This window comes from Delphinapterus leucas, chromosome X (assembly GCF_059928025.1).
Source record: "Delphinapterus leucas isolate spDelLeu-1000000601 "Yukka" chromosome X, BTC_Dleu_Yukka2, whole genome shotgun sequence".
Lineage (NCBI taxonomy): Eukaryota > Metazoa > Chordata > Mammalia > Artiodactyla > Monodontidae > Delphinapterus > Delphinapterus leucas.
Window position 1 is genome coordinate 1,044,044 of NC_143150.1, and position 19,548 is coordinate 1,063,591.

The 19,548-nt window shown below is 47.5% G+C and overlaps 1 protein-coding gene and 1 pseudogene across 2 annotated transcripts in view; one reads left to right on the forward strand and one right to left on the reverse strand.

The window, feature by feature from the left end:
• GAB3 (GRB2 associated binding protein 3) overlaps positions 1–9,236 on the forward strand; it is a 64,551-nt gene extending 55,315 nt beyond the window's left edge. Inside the window, exons 9-11 of one of the 2 annotated variants that reach the window (XM_089903929.1) lie at positions 3,556–3,672; positions 4,984–5,884; positions 7,344–9,236. In XM_089903929.1, the coding sequence (XP_089760055.1) occupies positions 3,556–3,672; positions 4,984–5,100 (234 nt within the window). In that variant the 3' untranslated portion in view covers positions 5,101–5,884; positions 7,344–9,236. The remainder of the gene's footprint in view (positions 1–3,555; positions 3,673–4,983; positions 5,885–7,343) is intronic. The other variant, XM_089903930.1, reaches the window with a different exon arrangement.
• A 2,400-nt stretch (positions 9,237–11,636) lies between these two features.
• On the reverse strand, positions 11,637–13,043 carry LOC149744103 (uncharacterized; annotated as a pseudogene).
• Between the last annotated feature and the right edge of the window lie 6,505 nt (positions 13,044–19,548).

The following is a 19,548-nucleotide window of genomic DNA, read 5'->3' on the forward strand; positions in this document are numbered from 1 at the left end:
CTTGACTGGCTACAGATTGGAGGTTCCCACGTCCCCCTCCTTGGGTTTGGCTCATTTGCTAGGGCAGCTCACAGAATTCAGGGAAGTACTTACTTACGTTTACTAGTTTATTATAAAAGGATATGATAAAGGATACAGATGAACATCCAGATAGAAGAGAGGCACAGGGCGAGGCATGAGGAAAGGGCCCGGAGCTTCCACGCCGTCACCAGGGGCCACTCTCCCAGCACCTCCAGCTGTTCACCAACCGAGAAGCTCTCTGAACCCAGTCCTCTTGGGTTTTATGGAGGCTTCATTATACAGTATGACTGGTTAAATCATTGGCCGTTGGTGACTGAGTCAAGCTCCAGCACCTCCCCACTCCCCGGAGATCGGGTGGGAGCCGGGAAGTGGGACTGAAAGTTCCAAGCTTCTGATCACATGGTTGGTTCTCCTCGCAAGTAGGAGGCACGTTGTCAGGTGCCACCTCATTCCTATAATAAGAGACATCTCTGTCATTCTCAACACTTAGGAAATTCGAAGGGTTTTGGGAGCTGTGACCCAGGAATCGTGGACTGAAGACCAACTATATATGAGAAATAAATATTTGGTCATCTGAATGACCAAATATATATTTCTTGTAAATCACAGTATCACAACCACATATTGTATGATTCCATTTCTATGACATGTCTAGAATAGCAAATCTATAGAGACAGAAATTAGATTAGTGGGGTTGCCTAGAGCTTGGGGAGATAGTGGGACTAGGGGATGATGGCTAAGGGGTGCAGGATTTCGTTTTGGGGTGATGAAAATATTCTAAAATTGAGGTGATGATTGCACAAATATGTGAATAGCCTAAGCACCACCGAATTGTACACTTTAAGTGAGAGAATTGCGTGGTATGGAACTATATCTCAGTAAAGCTGTTTACAAAAGAAATCCTAAAGATTTTAGTAAAATAAGTTCAGCACTTTATAAAACTGAAAATATGCATGAACGGGCTTCCCTGGTGGCGCAGTGGTTAAGAATCTGCCTGCCAATGCAGGGGACACGGGTTCGAGCAGATTGAGCTCGACCAGATTCGACCTGGTCTGGGAAGATCCCACATGCCGCGGAGAAATGAAGCCCATGCGCCACAACTACTGAGCCTGTGCTCTAGAGCCCACGAGCCACAACTACACAGCCCGCAAGCCACAACTTCTGATCCCGCGTGCCACAACTACTGAGCCGGTGTGCCACAACTACTGAAGCCCACGCTCCTATAGCCCGTGCTCCGCAACAAGAGAAGCCACTGCAATGAGAAGCCCACGCACCGCAACGAAGAGTAGCCCCCGCTCGCCTCAACTAGAGAAAGCCCACACGCAGCAATGGAGACCCAATGCAGCCAAAAATAAATAAGTTAATTAATTAATTTTAAAAATATGCACGAACAAGTCGGAATTATTCCAGGTATGCAAAGTGGTTTTAACATTTGAGAATCTGTTCATGGGCATCTCGGTAAAAATGGCAGATTGACCACAGACTTCTGTTTTCCCTCCGTCCCAAACCATCCTCTAAAATCACAGTAAGGGATTTGTTAAAGGCATAAACCCACACGGCTGTGAAGCACTGAAGAAGACAACACAGTAACGCATTGGAAACTGGAAAGCAGGTGGATTTGTAGTGAATGATTGATCAGACCCAAGAGGGAAGCTCTAGCATAAAGACAGAAACCAAACAAACTATGCCAGAAGGAGAAACAGTTTCTTTTAAATCTATTGTTACAGATATTCCCTGAGAGATGAGCTGTTACAACCATAAATTAATGGAATCTATCAAGTCAGTCAAGCACATTAACATGTTAAAGGAGAAAAGCAAAAATATTCAGTAGAACTGACCAGCTATTCACATATGGGAACGTGATATGTGAACAGAGGCTGCATTACTGGGAAAAGGAGGGTTGCCCATGTGGGGTGCAAACAGAACAAAAGGGAATTAATTGTATCCCTGGGTGACCACCACATGTTAAAATCAGTTGAGGCTAGGTTATTACTTAAATGTAAAGGACAAAACTTGATAACTTAGAAGAAGATGTGGGAAAACAAATTACAACCTCAGCATAGGAAGAATTCTTTAAACAAAATACAAGAGCAAACTACTCAGGAAAATATTGATATATTACATTGAAAGCGAGAACAGTTCTTCATTTAAAAAATACCAAGAAAAACCCACTGTAGACTGTGATGGGCTATTAGCAACACACATAACCAACAAATTGTTAGTCTCTTAGATATGTGAGGCAAATCAGAAAAATACAAGCACTTCAGTATAAGAATTAGCAAAACAAAAACAAACCTAAACAGATAATTCACAGAAGAGAAAAAAATAAATGACCCGTAGACATATGAAAGGATGGCCAATTAATTAAATTATCAAGGGTGTGGAAAATCAAATCACAGTAAAATACCATGTTCCTCATATCAGGCTGTGATAGTCAAGTTGAAGGGGCCCACATCCCAGGGACACACCCTAGAAATTCTTCCACAGGTGCGTGAATGCTCACAGGAGCATTGCTTGTAAGAGCCTCCAAACTGGAAACAACTCAAATGTCTGTTGTTGGTGGAACAGTTAAATAAATTATGTAATGGAATCATGTATGCTAATGAAAATGAATGAAATGGGGCATTGACATGGGTGAATGTGAAGTATGTAAATGGAGCGCAAATTGAAGTCGCCACAAATGCATACAATACGGTTCTATTGAGAAAAGTTCAAAACAGTCAAAACAAAACAGTATGTCACTTAAGGACACTCACACGTTCATAAAACCATCTTTAAAAAGAAAAGTGGTAAACACCAAGTTCAAGATAGCACTCACCCCCTTGGGGGGCAAGAAGGCAGCAGTAGGGCTTCCCTGGTGGCGCAGTGGCTGAGAGTCCGCCTGCCGATGCAGGAGACACGGGTTCGTGCCCCGGTCCGGGAGGATCCCACATGCCGCAGAGCGGCTGGGCCCGTGAGCCATGGCTGCTGAGCCTGCGCGTCCGGAGCCTGTGCTCCGCAATGGGAGAGGCCGCAGCAGTGAGAGGCCCGTGTACCAAAAACAAAAAAAACAAAAAAAAAAAAACAAGAAGGCAGCAGTAGAACGCAGCCCTCGGCATGTGCCGTGTGTGTCATGTAGTGGTGGTATACTCCGAAGCTGGATGGTGATGCCATGGGTGTGTGTTGCACACGTTATCACTGTTTGTATTGTATAAAGTATCTTTAAATGCATTTGGGATGTCTTCACTAAAGCTTTCATAAGTGTGATTGACCTTTTCAGGATTTAAAGTCTCTAAGGTATCATGGGCCTGTCAGATCCGTAAAATGATTCCTTCTTGGGGGAGATTTTGGCCAACTGCTTCAATGGTGAATGAAGGCATAGCTTCGTGTGAAGGCCAAATGGGCTGTATTGTATTTCAAAGCCAGCTCTCCTTCCGAGGTGCAGGCTGAGCTGCACAGGACTCATCGGGCCGCTGTTGTCCAATGTTAGCTGCTCGTCCCCTGGGCAGCCCGGCCAGAAGTCGGTAACCCGCATCCTGTGACGCTGGTTTCTAGGAGGAGCACGGAGAAGCCAACTTGCTGAGCAGTGGAGCTCTGACGTGGACGAGGAAATTCAGCCTGGACTATTTAGCCCTGGACTTCAACTCAGCATCACCAGCCCCTGTGCAGCAGGTAGGAAGTACTCTGCGTCTGAGAATTCCCAGGAGATTCCATTTCGGTATGGATTTTGTTTTGGATGCTTCCACCGTGGATGTTCTCTTTGCAAAGTCTTAAACCTACAGACACGTACAGTGAAGAATCTTAAAGTCAGCCCTAACTCTGCCTCCCAGAAGCCCTGGTGTATTTCCCTCGGGGCTGTGTTCTTTGCATGTCTACGTGTGTAAATGTATGTAGTATTCATGCTCTTCAAAGCTTGGACCATAACGTTTGTTGAGAAATTGCTCTGGCAGAGATGAGGGTGGGGTAAAGTGTAGTCCAGGCATAGGAAGGGCCTGCTGAGGGAAGAAGTAACAGCCCCGCTTGGCTAGACTCTGGGGAGTGGTGACGGGAGCTCTCAGTTGGCTTTGAAGCAGCTCCGTAAAGGGCCTCAAGTGCCAGGTTGGGCAGTTTTGACTCCCTTGAGTAGTATTCTTGTCTGTAGAGTGGTCAGCAGAAATAATGCCTATGTTGAAGCCTGTCGTGAGGATTAAGTGAGTTAATCCATGTAAGGGACCTTAGCCATTGACTGTTGTCACTCACTGCCCAGGGGAAGCCATGGAATGAATGGCTGGTGAGCAGTGGACAACAGCTGAATAGTTTTTAGCACGGGATGGTCATAGTCTAGACTGCGCTAACAATATATTGTTTGATGAGAAAAATCACTTGCTGAACAGAATATACAGTATAATTTCATTTTGTGTGTGTGGAGAAAAAAACAGTCTGGGAGGCTTCCCTTCCCTTTTGCTGAATGAGCTCCCACTTCTCCTTTACCTTTCATTTCATTCCAGAAACCTAAAATGATACTCCAGCAAAGCTGGTCAGCAGGATAGACAGATAAGCCCAGACGGTGCATTAGCCAGTTCTGGTCGGCTGTGCAGTGAAGACAAGCCCCGAATCTCTGTGGCTTTTGACCGCAAAGGCTTCTCAGTTGTTGCCTGTGGGACAGTCCATCACGGTCCCCACGTGAGGCATGCCGGTGTCCTGGCAGGGGAAAAAGGGAGAGTGCAGGATCACAGGACGCCTCTCTCCTCTTTAGGAGGGGCACCCGTCACCCCACTCATATTATATTGGCCAAGGCGAGTCAGCTGGCTAGAGCTAAGTTGAAGGGAGCAGACGTGAGGAGAGATTTACACACATTCACACGCAGCGTGACATTTCTGCAAGTGACGACCCAGGAGGGAGGGCCAGCCAATACTTGACACTGTAATCCACCAGAGACTGACTGACATTGTGCTGAATTTTTAAATTTGATGGAATGAAACCCTTTTTCTTCTCCCCCTTCAGAAACTTCTCTTTTCAGAGGAGCAAAGAGTAGACTACGTCCAAGTGGATGAGCAGAAGACGCAAGCTCTCCAGAGCACAAAGCAGGAGTGGACGGACGAGAGGCAATCCAAAGTGTGACGGGGCTGGGCTGTGGGCAGGGGGCTCTGACGGAGGCCAGCCCTTGTCACCGGCCACACTGGCCCCTGCCAAGCCTCAGGCCGGTGGACCGGGATGTAGAAAACTCCATTCGGGCAGGGTAGGAACAATGAAAGCAAAAGTGGCGTTAGAAATCTTCTCCAGTGGAGCCTTTGGCGTGCAGATTGGAGCCAACAGGATGACATCTTTTGACTCCAACGCCTGAAGTTTCGATCTCTCTCCTGTGCTTCCACTGGAATCATAAATGATCCTAGGAGAGACGCGCCTGGGCACCATCTTGTCCCCACCCCTGAAGGCACAGTGCAAGACACCAAGCCTAGTGATGGTGGCAGAAGGACAATGTGAGTGACAGGAGCCTTGAGTCCCGAGGTCCGTGATGAGCATATCAGATGACGCTGGTGGCTCTAAGGACAGCGTGCCTAAGCAGCCACCTGTGGCTGGGTGTCCCATTGCTGTTGGCTTTCTCCCGGCATGCTTTCACACGCATCGTCTCATCTCTTCCCCTCAAAGACCTCGGAAGCTAGGCTTGGCGGAGATCACTGCTCCCACTTTGAGGGAAACAGTACCAAGAACCAGAGAGGGGAACGCTTGACCCAAGACGACTCATGGAGTGAGACAGCAAGTCAGGCTCCTTCCACCGTCTAATGCTGCCTCAATCACTTAGGATGACTTCAGAGACACGTGGGAAACACGTGCGGACACGGGATGGCTCATCCTCTCCTCTCCCTTTCATAGGATCTTGAGCAGGTGCTTTTACACTTGAAAGGTATGCCTGTCGAGCCAGGGTTTCTTTGTATGGTGCTCAAACAGGGCACTCTAACACAATCAGCGGTTACCATTAGAGACACCTCCCAACAGTCAGTGTGAAATGCGTTCTTGGTTCACACGGTCCCCTGGCCACCTCGGGGAAAGCTGTCCCTGGCCATCCTGTGCTGGACTCAAGCTTCTGAGTGATATAGTTCTGATCCAAAACAAAACCAAAGAACAAACCAAACACCGGTGACTTCAAGTCTCAGGTTTCCTGGCTACTTTCCCCTTCTGCTTTCATGGCGACTAGCCCCTGAGACCGCACACATTCCCAGCATGCCATGAGGGCATCTTGTCACCCCTTCCTCTGTGGGGCACTGGGGTTCAGGGGACGCAAACAACAGGCTCGACTGGGCTCGGAGTTTTACATAACGCCCTTTGCCGATCCTTCTGAGTGCCTGCGGCCAGAAGACAAACCTCAACAACCAGGTAGTAAGCAGGTTCCGACCCACTGTTCTGCCACGATGTCTTATATACGAGGATGGACCAAATAGGCGGGCAGGTCTGCGGCAGCCAGGGTGAGGCAGGGCAACTGTAGGCTTTGCTGCAGGGTTTCGGGGTTTCGAACTGCTCCGAAGGTAAGTACCAAAATCTTGGTTTTTCAGACCATAAAAGAAGTAATTTTGATGTTCAAAGCAGCATGGTCTGGTGACATCATTTTCTTCCCAGAGCAAGATGGGGGCCAATTGCCAAGGACTTTAACTAAGTCCTTAGTGAGTCTGGACGGAGCCACGGGAGGGCTCCCTGAGCCCACGGCCTGCTCCATGGCCAGAGCCTGTAAGGGGCTGCCTTCTGCCTTCTGTGACTTGCAGGGAGTCACAGAGCCTCAGGCAAGAATCCAGGGCTACAGACTGCCAGTTCCCATAGATGGTGGCTTCCTTATGTGTGGGCCACCTGTGTTTAGCTCACTGATTGCCTGACAAAGGCCAGTGCAGAAAAATTGTACGTCCAAGTGTCAAGAAGCTCACCAGATTGAAGATAGATTGGAATAGTAAATGCAGCTGAAACTTTGTCGGCAGTGAAATGTCATCCAGTTGACCAAAACACAAAAATCTGTTTCTACAAGACATTTCCAGGGACATACTTACTGCACGAAACAATAGACACTTGCGCAGTGTGACTTGTCTGGAAGTGATTAGGGATGTAAAGAAATATGACTTCACCCTCATGTCCAGGGTGTGTGGGGTGATGTCTTGCTTTGATAAAACTGCTAATGGATGACTACACAAAGGCATAATGATTCAGAGACACAAAATGCAGGTAGTTTTTGAGCTGACGGCAGCATATGCTCCTGAGAAGGGTACCGCAAATCACAGTGATGCCGGCCAAATCTTGTTTTCTGGCAGAGATAATCCACGTGTAATAGAGGGCTATGATTCTGATGGGGTCTGAGGGATTTTTGTGTTTTTTTTTAACAGAAATGATCCCAGATACCACTCCAAGTCAAGTACACATGGCATGTCTGTACACTGTGCAGAGTACACCTTTCTAGAAGATTTGGGAATCAACATAACAGGACAGTGCAGCAATTAATCTCGCATTATTTTCTGTATCTCCTTTTTGCTTCGTTTCCTTCCGTCTCCTTTCATGAGGAAATACTTCCAGATCAGGCGTTTTGTCATGCAGAAAGGGGGACCGAAGGGTCTCAAGCCTAAGTCCACAGGCCCAGGAACGTTGGGAGTTAAGTTTTCCTTGGGGAGGGAGGAGCCCTGCGGCCCAGCACACAGCCTGGCTACAAGGGCATGGTGTGACCCTGGGGACTCAATGTCCAGGCCACTTCACCACGCAGCGCGCAGCAGCTGAATCGTGGCCATTGGGTCCGGGTCAAGACTGATGGCTCCCCTTAGGCCTGGCTTCCCCCTCTCAAGGCCTCCTCCTAGGTCCCCGTTCAAACCACCTTTGTATCCACAACCATGCAGATTTTTAACAATTCACTATGTTTTTACTGTTTCATGTCTGGCATTAATAAAAGTCTTATAAGGAGAGGAATCGTGACCTAAGTGCCCTCTTATTTAAGTGATGACATCTGAAAAACTACGGGACACGTTTTGAAACCTGAATAAGTGGAAATAGACTTCATTGCCATTTTCAAATACAACAGACTTAACCTGACTCAACATGGAATGACCTACATCCATGTTACTTCGCTGCAAACAGTGGAGCAAGTGGCTGTAAGAAGTACTGCTTCTGCTCAGCCAAACCACATCCTTGACATCTGGGTCAGCAGCTAGCTTCGATAATTGGCAGTAAAATTACTGGCTCTGCCAGATACCACGTATAACACAACCTTTGTCATTACTGACACTAAAAAGCAACAGCGCCCAGCTTGCTTCTCCCCAGAGGGGGTCTCTTGTGCCACCACCTCCCTTCTCCCTATGGCTGAGACTCCCAGTTGCCCTGGATGCCAGGTCAGCAGCATCTCTAGGCCACGATGTGAGGCAGAGACAACCAGAATAGCAGGGGCTCAGGTCTGGGGGGAACAGGCCAAAAGCAGAGACCCTACAGCCAACGGGAGTCCTGGTGCTGAGAGAAAGGAGGAGAAGCCACGTGAAATTCCTCACCCTGCTCAAGTACGAGGCTGATTACCATGAACGCTTTTTCCTGACACACACTCCAGGCTGAGCCCTTGACCTAAAGGAGAGTAGGTCGGCCCACAAGGCTAACCTCAGAAGCAGGGGCCGGGAAACCTGACCTAAAGGTCTCTGAGCCCCAGGCCCCTCATGCTCTGGCCCCTTTACTTCACCAGACAGCTCCCTAAGTTTCCAGCTTTCTACTTCTTTATTTTCCTTGATCTTAAATTGCATTTATTGTTATCATTTCCTTATTTTAATTGTCATTTGTTTTTATAAATTTAGTTTTTATTTTCTGCAACTGAGAGAGAGTGGCAGTGGTGCAGGCTGGAGCAGGGGCCCCGATGGGAGACAGCAGAGCTGAGATGCAGACACCCCGCCACGGGCACTTCACCGATGGCAGAGGGGGGCTGGAGAGCCTCGGGGACAATCAAGGCTGCCAGGTCACTGGAGCCCCACGAGGATGATAACGAACCTGACCCCACTCTGCCGCCACGTACAGACATCGGTTCCTGGGGGAGCTCCATGTGGAAGGCACAACAATCCATGGGACGCGTCCCCTCTGCCTTATCAGAGCCATTTGGCTTCCATCCAGCACTGTTGTTTTGGTCTTTGTTTCATGGTCAAAACCTCCATTTCAGTGAGTTTTATCTTTTGTTTACCTTTGTATAAACAAATGCATCCTACCTGTTTTACATCTGTCTTGAAATTTTAAATCATTTCCATGTTTTTGTTCTTCAACGTGAGACTTTTAATTCACTTTCATACTCTATGGCGGTAGAAGTCAGAATAGTGGTTTACCTCTATCAGGAAGAGGCAGGAAATAAAAAGTCTATTTGTAAATTATACTGTATCATAGAAGGTGATGAGTGGTATGGAAAAGAACAGCAGGAAGAGGATTGGCTGTGCACTGGGCTGTTGGTGGCCACAGGAAGAAGCAGAGTGAGAAGATGAGATCTGGGCAGACTCGAAGGAGATGAGAGAGTCAGCCAGGTGCTGTATTTGAGAGCACATTCAAGGCAGGGAGAACAGACTGTGCAAAAGCCCCAAGTCAGTAGAAAACCTGTAATATTGAGGGCACAGGCAAGAGGCCAGCGTGGCTGGTGTGGAGTGAGCAAGAGAGAGCAGAGGAGGTAAGAGAGGCAATGGGGGATTCACAGATTAGAATGTGGGGACTTGCTGGCCATTACAAGGACCTCTGGCTTATATTCTGCATGAGAATGGAGCCTGTGAAGGGAATTAGGCAGGGGAGACATGATCTGACATATTCTGAAAGGCAGTATCACTGTAGCCACCAGAGCTGCTGCGTGCTGGCAGGGGAGATGCTCCATCATCACCGTCTTCGCCATGCCCACCGCCACCATCCCCAGCACCAGCATCTCCCTCCCTCCAGCCCACACTGCCAGAGCTCTCTGGGTTCTGTGCCAGCAGACTCCGTTCACGCACATGCAGGAACAGGGACCGGATCTCCCCCGCACTGGCTTGAAAGAATCCCCTAAATGCAGCCAAAATATATGAAACACAGGCTGTGAAGAAACTGGGCCTCAGGTGAGGGAGGACCGTCAGGGATCTCTGGGAGCTGAGACCCCGAAGAGGTGAGCCGTGCAGCTGCCCCAGCTTGCTGTCTACACGAACTGTCCGGACCGATTCCAGCCGCCTCCCCGGGTCTCGGGGGTGGATCGCAGAGCGCACGCAGCTGGAGTTGGCGGGCGGAGGACCGGAGGGGACACAGTGGCACAGGGAGAGAACCGTGCCCAAGGGCGGAGGGTCTGCTAGTGGAAACTCCGAATTCGGGTGACATCATATACAGTACTCAGAGGGATCTTGTCTCAATAGTGTGGAGAACTAAAAGCTGCTCTGCTCCCACCGATAAAGTCTCAAGGCAGGACTCCAAAGGCTCAAACTGTCTCCAAGTAAGTTAACAATATGAGAGTTTTTGAAGTTCTGGAATATACTTAGGAAAAAAAATACCCAGCACCCAAGGAAAAGGGTATGCTAAGCTTCAGAAGAATCCAACCCATTATGAGGAGACAGATCAATTGATAAAAGACATCCCAATTGGAAAGGAAGAAGTAAAACTATGTGCAGACAACATGACTGTCTATGTAGAAAACCGAATGCAATGGACAAGAGTGAGGAGAACTAGTCAGTGAGTTCAGCAAGATCACAGGATAAAAGATGTGGGAGGGAGCGAACTCCGCCGGCCCGAGCGCTCACCACACTGTGCTTGTCCCAGCGCTTTTCTGCACTGATCTGAAACAAGCCCAGTCAGCCACAACATTGTTATTGCACTGGGCCTAGGGTTTTGCTCTTCTTGTGCAAACTAAGTTTTTAATTTTAGTAGGAAACCAAGCCAATTGTGACAAGGATGTTGGGAAACCAGAAATCTGGTAGTAGGTGTATTTTCTGAAGAGAAATTGTGATAGAGTCTTTTTTCTGTTTTTTAAGACAGTCTGTTTCCTCTCTCTCTCTCTCTCTCTCTCTCTCTCTTTATTTTCCATGCTGTGTGGCTTACAGGATCTTAGTTCCCCAACCAGGGATCGAACCCGTGCCCCCTGCAGTGGAAGCATGGAGTCCTAACCACTGGACTGCCAGGGAATTCCCTGTGATCAAGAGTCTCAAAAAAGAAATAGAAAAGTATTTCTAACTTTTGGAATATACTTTAAGGAAATAACCATTCATGGAAAGAATTATATACATGAATTCCATTGAATCGTTAACCATAGTAATGAAAAAATTGAAAACAACTTAAATGTTCAATGATTACATTATGATGCATCTTATATACCTCCACTCAATAACATATTTTTGAAGAGTTTTTAGAAGGTGGAAAAGCTAGTATGTTAAATGAAAAAAGTCAGGAAAAAATTTAATGCTAAACTTGATAACTTCTACATTGCATACCGTTATACATTTACTGTGCAAGTACAACTAAAAAAATAGTTCTAAAATGTTGACAGTATTTAGTGCTGAACATCGGGCTTGATTTTCATTTTCCTAAACTGTCTTCAATTACCTTGTACTACTGAAATATCTGAATTCCAGAACCTTCCCTCCAACACGAGGACAAAGATAAAAAATCCAGAAATGCATTAGCTGAAAAGAAACTGTGACACAAAACAGTGGCCTAGTTTTATTTTCTGCAGTAATACACATTGAAGCATCCCACTCCACGAGCCGCAGGGAAACAAGTGAACCAAGGGATACCAAGGGCCAGTACTGGCAAAAAATTAAACCCAAATAACAAAGTGGTGATTACTCAAGTTTGAATTCCCTAAGCCTTGCCTAGTAGGCGACACAAGGTTAGGCCTCAGCCCCCTTTCCTTCGCGTAGCCTTTAGGGAGGCGGGGGCCCAGGGCGCTGAATATTCTGAATCACCAGGGAAAGCTGATCGCGGAAGAAGCTGATGGAAATCCGGCAGAGAACAAGGTCTTCAGCAGTCCATGTACTACAAGTGAGGGAAAAGGAAAATCAGGTTAAAGGGGAGATCGCTCATGTAGGTCCAGGGCACCAGCCCCTAGGCCCCTCCTTATACCAAGCCCGTCAGCGCCCCCATCACAGCACTCAAGACAGAGATCAGATCCCAGCACCTGCCACCGACCCCACCCCCACGGCAGACTCTTCTAGAACTCACATAGCTAGGGCACTGCCATTCACTCTAAGTTCCTCCCGAATCACGCCTTGGTCACGCTGGGCATCTGGGATCAGAGCTCTGTGGGCCACGTGTGCCTCCAGGGGGGATCGGAAAAGCACTATGAGCTTGCTGGGGGAGACGTGGTTAAGGCACCATCCGTCACTGAATTTGCTGGTATCTCGGGCTTGCCCACACCGCAGAGGCCCGTTTTTACTCCAGGATGAGACCGCCCGGAGCCGCCTCCCTAACCCTTTGGTCCTTCCCCACCCTCCAGGCTCCTCAGGCATTGACAATCCCCTTTCCTGCCAGGCTGCCCGCCCCTGCTGCCCCTGACTGCGCCCTGTGCTCCCCTCCGTCCCCTCCGCAGGCGGCCGCCATGTACCCTGCCACCGCACCGCTGCCCCAGCCCAGGGAGGCTCCACGGAAAGGATACAACACCAGCCGTCTGCTTCCAGGCCCTACAGCCACGAGCGCTGCATCTCCACCAGCGCTTAGGGCACGTGGTGCCCGCCCACCCTGGGGACCTGCAGCAGCTGCTCCCGTCGCTGCTCCTCCTCTGCTGGGCCCATGCCGGGCTTCTGGGTGCCGGGGACCACCCTCGCCTTCAGGGCTACCTGATCCACTCTGGCAACCAGGAGTTCCGGAGCTTTGCTGGCCAACTCGGCCCCCTGCACCTACCGCGCTGCCGTCCCCCGGGGCCTGCATGGCCACGGCGTGTCCCTCTAAGAGCCGACGAGAGCCTGAGCGCCTCACGAGGCCCCACCCCTTCTACCCAAGGACGCCCAGGGCGCCTGCACAGACACCCCTGAGCTCGCCTCCCGGCACCGGATTGGCTGCCGCCCTGCCCCCCACGGGCCGCCCCGAAGACCCCGTTGGGCTGCACAGACTCGGTTCCGTCGTGAAGCCCCGCTCCTTTCGCATGCCCTGGATGCGCCTGCACAGACCGGCCCCTCCTGTCCGGGGCCCGGCGGCGTGGAGCCGGCGCCGAGTGCCCACGGAGTCACCACCGAGACAGGAGCGACGCCTTTCCACTCCCAAGGCCTTGACCCGTCTCCCAAACCATCTGCTCCAGGCAATAAGGGCCACCCACCCACCCCCAAAGCCCTCCGACCCTCCCCCCAGTAAAGCCCAGAGTAAACCACAAACAGCAGGGGAAGTGTAGGACCTCCAAGCAGCGGGGTCTCTGCCGAGTGGGGAGGTCAGGGCTGGTGGGTGTGTTCACTGACCCCATCATGGAGGCGCCACCCGCATGACTTCGTCCAGACCCTAGTACCTCCCAAAGGCCCGCCTCCAAAGTCCATCCTGTGGGGGGGTTAGGGCTTCCATGGGTGAACCGGGGGAGGGGGAGAGGGAGGGGGAGGGGAGAGGGAGGGGGAGGGACTCGACGCTCAGGCCATAGGTCAGCGCTGCTCAGCTAACCTGGGCTAGGTTCCTGTGAGTATTCTTAGCGGGGGGCCACTGACTTACCTAACTGAACACAGAAACAGCAACTTTCCTGACGGAGAGATGATCCACCTCAGCTGTCCTGAGAGATGCGCCAGCCAAGGCCTCACAGGTCCCCCAGCTGCGGGGCGGGATGGAAACGGGGAAATGAAGATTCTGTGCTAGAACAGGGTTAACGCCAGTCAACCCCAAGCGCCCTAAGGACGTGCCTGGAATCAAAGGAGCTGTGGCGGTGACACCAGCTGTGGTGACGGATGCTGATTCTACTTTCTCTCCACCTCCTCTCGGGTGCCCCTCATCCTCCTCGTGCTCCCTGCTGTCCTTGCCAGTGATGTGGACCCTCCTGCTCCTGGGCCGGCCCGGCCCCTCGCGTCCCAGGGCCAGGAGGTGACACGAGCCGGTCTGGCTTCCTCTCGGCTGTTTCCAGGCCACTCCTCCACCTGCTGGGCTGGTTACCATCCTTCCGCAGCCCTGGCCTCGGCCCCAGAGGCTGACCCGAGGTGGACGCTCACTCAGCAGGCGCCCTCACCTGGGCAGCCAGTGCTGCACTGGTGAAGCTTTAACAAAGGCTCTCCAGACGCAGCAGGGGCCCTGCATCTGCTGATCTCCACGCTGTACCCACTCCCACCACAGCTGACTGACTGCAGGCCGCTGACACGACGTCACCGAGTGCCTGGCCGCAAAGAGATGCTCCCGCTTGGCTGTCGCCAGCAGGTCCAAGGTGGCCCAGCACACCCCCCAGGGCCGCACCGTGCGTCCCAGCACACACGGACACTCTGCTAGTACTCACATGGAAACCGTGTCGCTGTGACTCACAGGAAGGGCACCCAGAAGTGGACTTCTATCTTGCTTTGCCCCCTGCATCGCATGTGAGGGCAACTAGCTGGCCACGCCTGGACCTCGCCCAGGACGCTAGTTCCAAAGGGGGCTGGGGAAACGCAGCTCTTATTTCTCCAGTGTGTGCAGTAGAAGAGGCCTCACCGGACCAAGGTTGGAGTACATGGTGAGCGGCCAAGCCACGGAACCCACCAGAGTCCTCCCTCTGGCTACTCGACATCTAGACCAGGTCTAGATGTTTTTTTTTTTTCTGTTAGCTTGTTTATTTCTTTATTTATTTATTGGCTGCATTGGGTCTTCGTTGCTGCGCGTGGGCTCAGTAGTTGTGGTTCGTGGGCTCTAGCACGCAGGCTCAGTAGTTGTGGCGCATGGGCTTAGTTGCTCCGCGGCATGTGGGACTTAGTTGCAGCGTGCAGACTCCTTAGTTGTGGCACACGAACTCCTCAGTTGCGGCATGTGGGATCCAGTTCCCCGAACAGGGATAGAACTGCATTGGGAACTCGGAGTCTTACCCACTGGACCACCAGGGAAGTACCCCCAATCAGTTAGTTTTTGTTGTTTTTTTTTAAAATGTATTTATTTATTTATTTGGTTGTGCTGGGTCTTAGTTGTGGCTTGCGGGTTCCTTGGTTGCAGCAGGTGGGCTCCATAGTTGTGGCATGTGGGCTCCTTAGTTGTGGCAGGCAGGCTCCTTAGTTGCAGCTCACAGGCTTCTTAGTTGTGGCATGCGAACTGTTAGTTGTGGCACGCACATGGGATCTTGTTCCCTGACCAGGGATCGAACCCAGGCCCCCTGCATTGGGAGGATGGAGTCTTAACCACTGCATCACCAGGGAAGTCCTCCAATCAGTTTTATCAGTAATAAAGCTGGTATTTAGGTTGAAAAACGTGTCAAGGGAGATGTGTCAAAGGCTGCAGATGGTAAACTAGACCTATTTGAAAGGAGTGGAAAAGGACAGGTGGGAGGCGGGAGTGGATGGTGTCAGTGAACTCCTTGCAGAGGAAATGATTCACGTGGTCCAATTTGTAAAGCCACATACTTTTTTCAGGAGAAAGCAGAGGGTACAGAAGTGATTACAATTCAGGCCAGACTAACATATAAACACGAGGAAAGGAGAGCAGGCCATCTTCTCTGAATAATGGGCAGTAGGGAGCTGGACTAGGGAGGCCGAGCTGTGGTCTTGTACGAAAGCCAGGTGGGAATTAAAGCCTCACAGTCACTTACGGAAGACTCAATGAGCTCTGTGTCCCAGGTTCCCCTGTGGGAGTTGCAAAGGGGGAGCCGTGAGCAGACATTCTTACAGTTTTTTAGTTTTAGGTTTAGCAAAGAGGTTTGAATCATCATCACTGGGAAAAAAAAAACACATCAGTGCAGAATCGGACTCACACGGGTAGGTAGTGAGTAGGCGTGGACACTGGTTGGACATGTGCGGGAAAAGCCCAGCGAATGTACTGAGCAAGGGTCTAGCATGTTGGCTTCTGCTGTCATCCATATCACAAGAGGAAACTCATGAATTAACCAGACCCACCTGAGGGTCTGAAATAAGGTCAGAAGGAGGGTCAGTGGGACGTCTAGGGGACTCTGACTCCCGCCTCTGTGAAAAGTACCTGATGGACATCCTCATACATACCCATTAAGGGGACCAGTGGCAAGTTCCCAGGAGCAGAATTGCTGGGCTTTAGGGATGGGAAGACGTCATTGGATTCATTCGCGCCACGCTGCTCTCTGCTATGGCTGTACCCGTCTCCACTCCTACTATATCCTTGCGGCTTTTGGGGGTTTCCTTTTCTGTAACTAGCCTATTCATGTCCTTCCCTCATTTCCAAAAAAATTGGAATTGCTGTTATCTTCTTGATGACCAGCAGGATATTTAAAATATATATTCTTTTTTTTAAATTAATTAATTAATTTAGTTTTGGCTGCGTTGGGTCTTCGTTGCTGCGCACGGGCTTTCTCTAGTTGTGGCGAGCGGGGGCTACTCTTCATTGTGGTGCACGGACTTCTCATTGCGGTGGTTTCTCCTGTTGCAGAGCACGGGCTCTAGGCGCAAGGGCTTCAGTAGTTGTGGCTCGTGGGCTTCAGTAGTTGTGACACGCAGGCTCAGTAGTCGTGGCGCACGGGCTTAGTTGCTCCGCAGCACGTGGGATCTTCCCAGACCAGGGCTCGAACCCGTGTCCCCTGCATTGGCTGGCGGATTCTTAACCACTGTGCCACCAGGGAAGCCCCCCAAATTTCTTCTTAATACTTGCATCTTCGTTCCTTTGTGGTATCCTTTTCCTAATATATACTCATACTTCCTGGGCCTGGGTTTAATATTTCTGATCCTTCATCCTCATATATATCTGAGGATGTCAGATAACACCCAGTAACTGATACTGTGGGGCACCTTGGAAAGATTGAATATGGAATTATTTCTGTCCACTGTGGGAGGAGAAGGAGACAAAGCTGTAGATGCTGTGTTACAGGATGTCCAGTATCACATGCAATAGATGTATGTTTCTTTTCAAATGTATTGCAAATTGTTTGCCAAAAAGAATTACATCAATTCACACTGTCACCAATATAGTATACCCATTGACTACAACCTAGTCAGCACTGGCTGTTAATTTTAGTACATCTAATTTATTAGTTATAAATTGGTATTCACTTGCTATTTTAATTATCATTTTATAAGTAACTTGTGGGATTGAATATTTTGCCATATGTACTACTTTTCTTTCCTCTGCTAACAAATTTTCTATTTGTTTACTTTCCTAATTTTTGTCTATGTGTAATCTTGCTTTGTGATGGAAATCTTCAAACGTTAAATTTTTGTGACTAAAAAAAAAAATACTGGGTCTTCCAATCCATGAATGTGATACATTTCTCCATTACTATAGGTCTTAAGTTCTCTTATTAATAGGTTTTAGTTTTCACTGTAAATGTTTTACACGTATTTTATTAAATGCATCACTAAGTATTTCATGTTTTAGGATACTATTATAAATTATAGTGATTTTTAAATTTCACGTTTCTTTCTTTGTAGATTGCTTAGGATTTTCTACATACACAAACACTTCATCTCTGAATAAAGATAATTCTATTTTTTCCAATCTGTATAACTTCTATTTTTCTTTCTTGTCTAGTGCACTGCCTAGGATTTCCAGGACAATACTTAATAAAAGTGGTGAACATCCATGCCTTATTCTCAAATTCAGGGGTGGGGAATTATATTTTCCTCCATTATCATTTTAGCTGTAGGATTTTTGTAGATTGCCTTTATCAGATTAAGAAAGTTTCTTTCTAGTCCTAGTTTTCTGAGAGTTTTTATCATAGTGGTTGTTGAATGTTGTCAAATGCTTTTTCTGCATCTATTGAAATGATCACATGGTTTTTCTCCTTTATTTTGTTAATATGATGAATAACTCTGATTTTTCAATGCAAAACCAATCTTTCATTCTTGGGATAAATCTCACTTGGTTGTAATGTATTGTCCTCTTTATGTATTGCTGGATTAAACTTGCTAATATTTAAGTTTTTTATGTGTAAGTTAATGAAGGATATTGGTCTATGGTTTTCTTTTCTTGCAATGTCTTCTTCTGGTTTGGGTATTTTGTAATGCTGGCCTCATAAAATGATTTGAGAAGTGTTTCCCCTCCTCTACGTTCTGAAAGAGTTTGTATAGGATTGGTAATATTTCTTCTCTAAGTATTTCATAGTATCCACTAGTAAAGTCATATGGGCCTGGAGTTTTCTGTTCCATTTCTTTCATAGATTTAGGGATATTCAGGTTTTCCACTTCTTGAGTTAATTTTGGTGATTTGCGTCATTCAAGGAATTTGTCCATCTCATCTAAATTGGAAAATTTATTCACAAACATTTTTCCTAACATTCCCTGGTTACAGTTTTTATCAGTTTTATTGGTATTTTTAAAAGCTTTCAGTTTCATGGATTTTTCTCTATCATTTATTTGCTCATTTTACATTTTATTCATATCTGCTCTTATTGTCACTATTTCTTTCCTACTGCTTATTTAGGTTAAATTTAAAATTAAAATTTGCTCTTCTATGTCTGATTTTCTGCAATATCGTTCTGTTACTTAAGATAAGTTTCCTCTTGATTGCTACTTTACTTCTTTCGTTTCTGTGAGTTTTGTTTCATACATTTTGAAGCTTTGTTATTATGACTTCTTCATGAAATAACCCCTTTATCATTAGCAAATGTCCTCCATCCCATCATATTCCTTACCGTAAAGTCTACTCTGCCTGCTATTAATATAGCTACTCAAACTTTCTTATTATTCGAGTTTGCATGGTATGTCTTCATCCATCTTTTTACTGTTACCAGACCTATATCTTTATGTTTTAAAGTGGGTTTCTTATGCTCAGCATATGTTTTGTTTTGCCCTTTTATCCACTTTGACAATCTCTGCTTTTTAACTGAAGCATTTTTTTAACTGAAGACCATTTACCGTTAATGTAATTAGTGATATGGCTCAGTTTAAGTCTACCATCCTGTACTTTATTTTCTGTTTGTCCCATGTGTTCTATGTTCCTCGTTCTATCTTTTCATGACTTCTTTTAGATTGAATAAGTTTTAGAATTCCATTTTATCCTCACTATATCTTTTTTTAGATCTAGGGTTTCTAATAGGCATTTTACCTTATTATTGACTACCTTCAAATGGTTGAAAATCATTCCACATATCATGTAAGAACATTACAACAATATACTTCCAATTACCCACTCATGTCCTTTGTACTATTGTTGTCATACATTTTATTTCTACATTGGTTATAAACCGCACACTATGCTGTTAATATTTTTGCTTAAACAGTTTGCTATGATTGAAAGGGATATTAAAATGAGAAAAATTTATGTTTACCTACATAGTTTCCATTTCTGGAACTCGTCATTCATTCACATAAATCCAAAATTCCATCTGGTGTCATCCTTCCTTGAGGAGAACTGTCTTTCACATTTCTTGTAGTGCAGGTTTTCTGCTGACAATAATTCAGCTTTTATATGTCTGAAGAAAGTCTTTAATTTGCTTTCTTCTCTATTGTGGCAAAATTGACATACCATAAAATAAAGCATTTTAAAGTAAACAACTGAGTGGCCTTTAGTACATTCACATGTAAAAGGATTGCCAAGTACTGA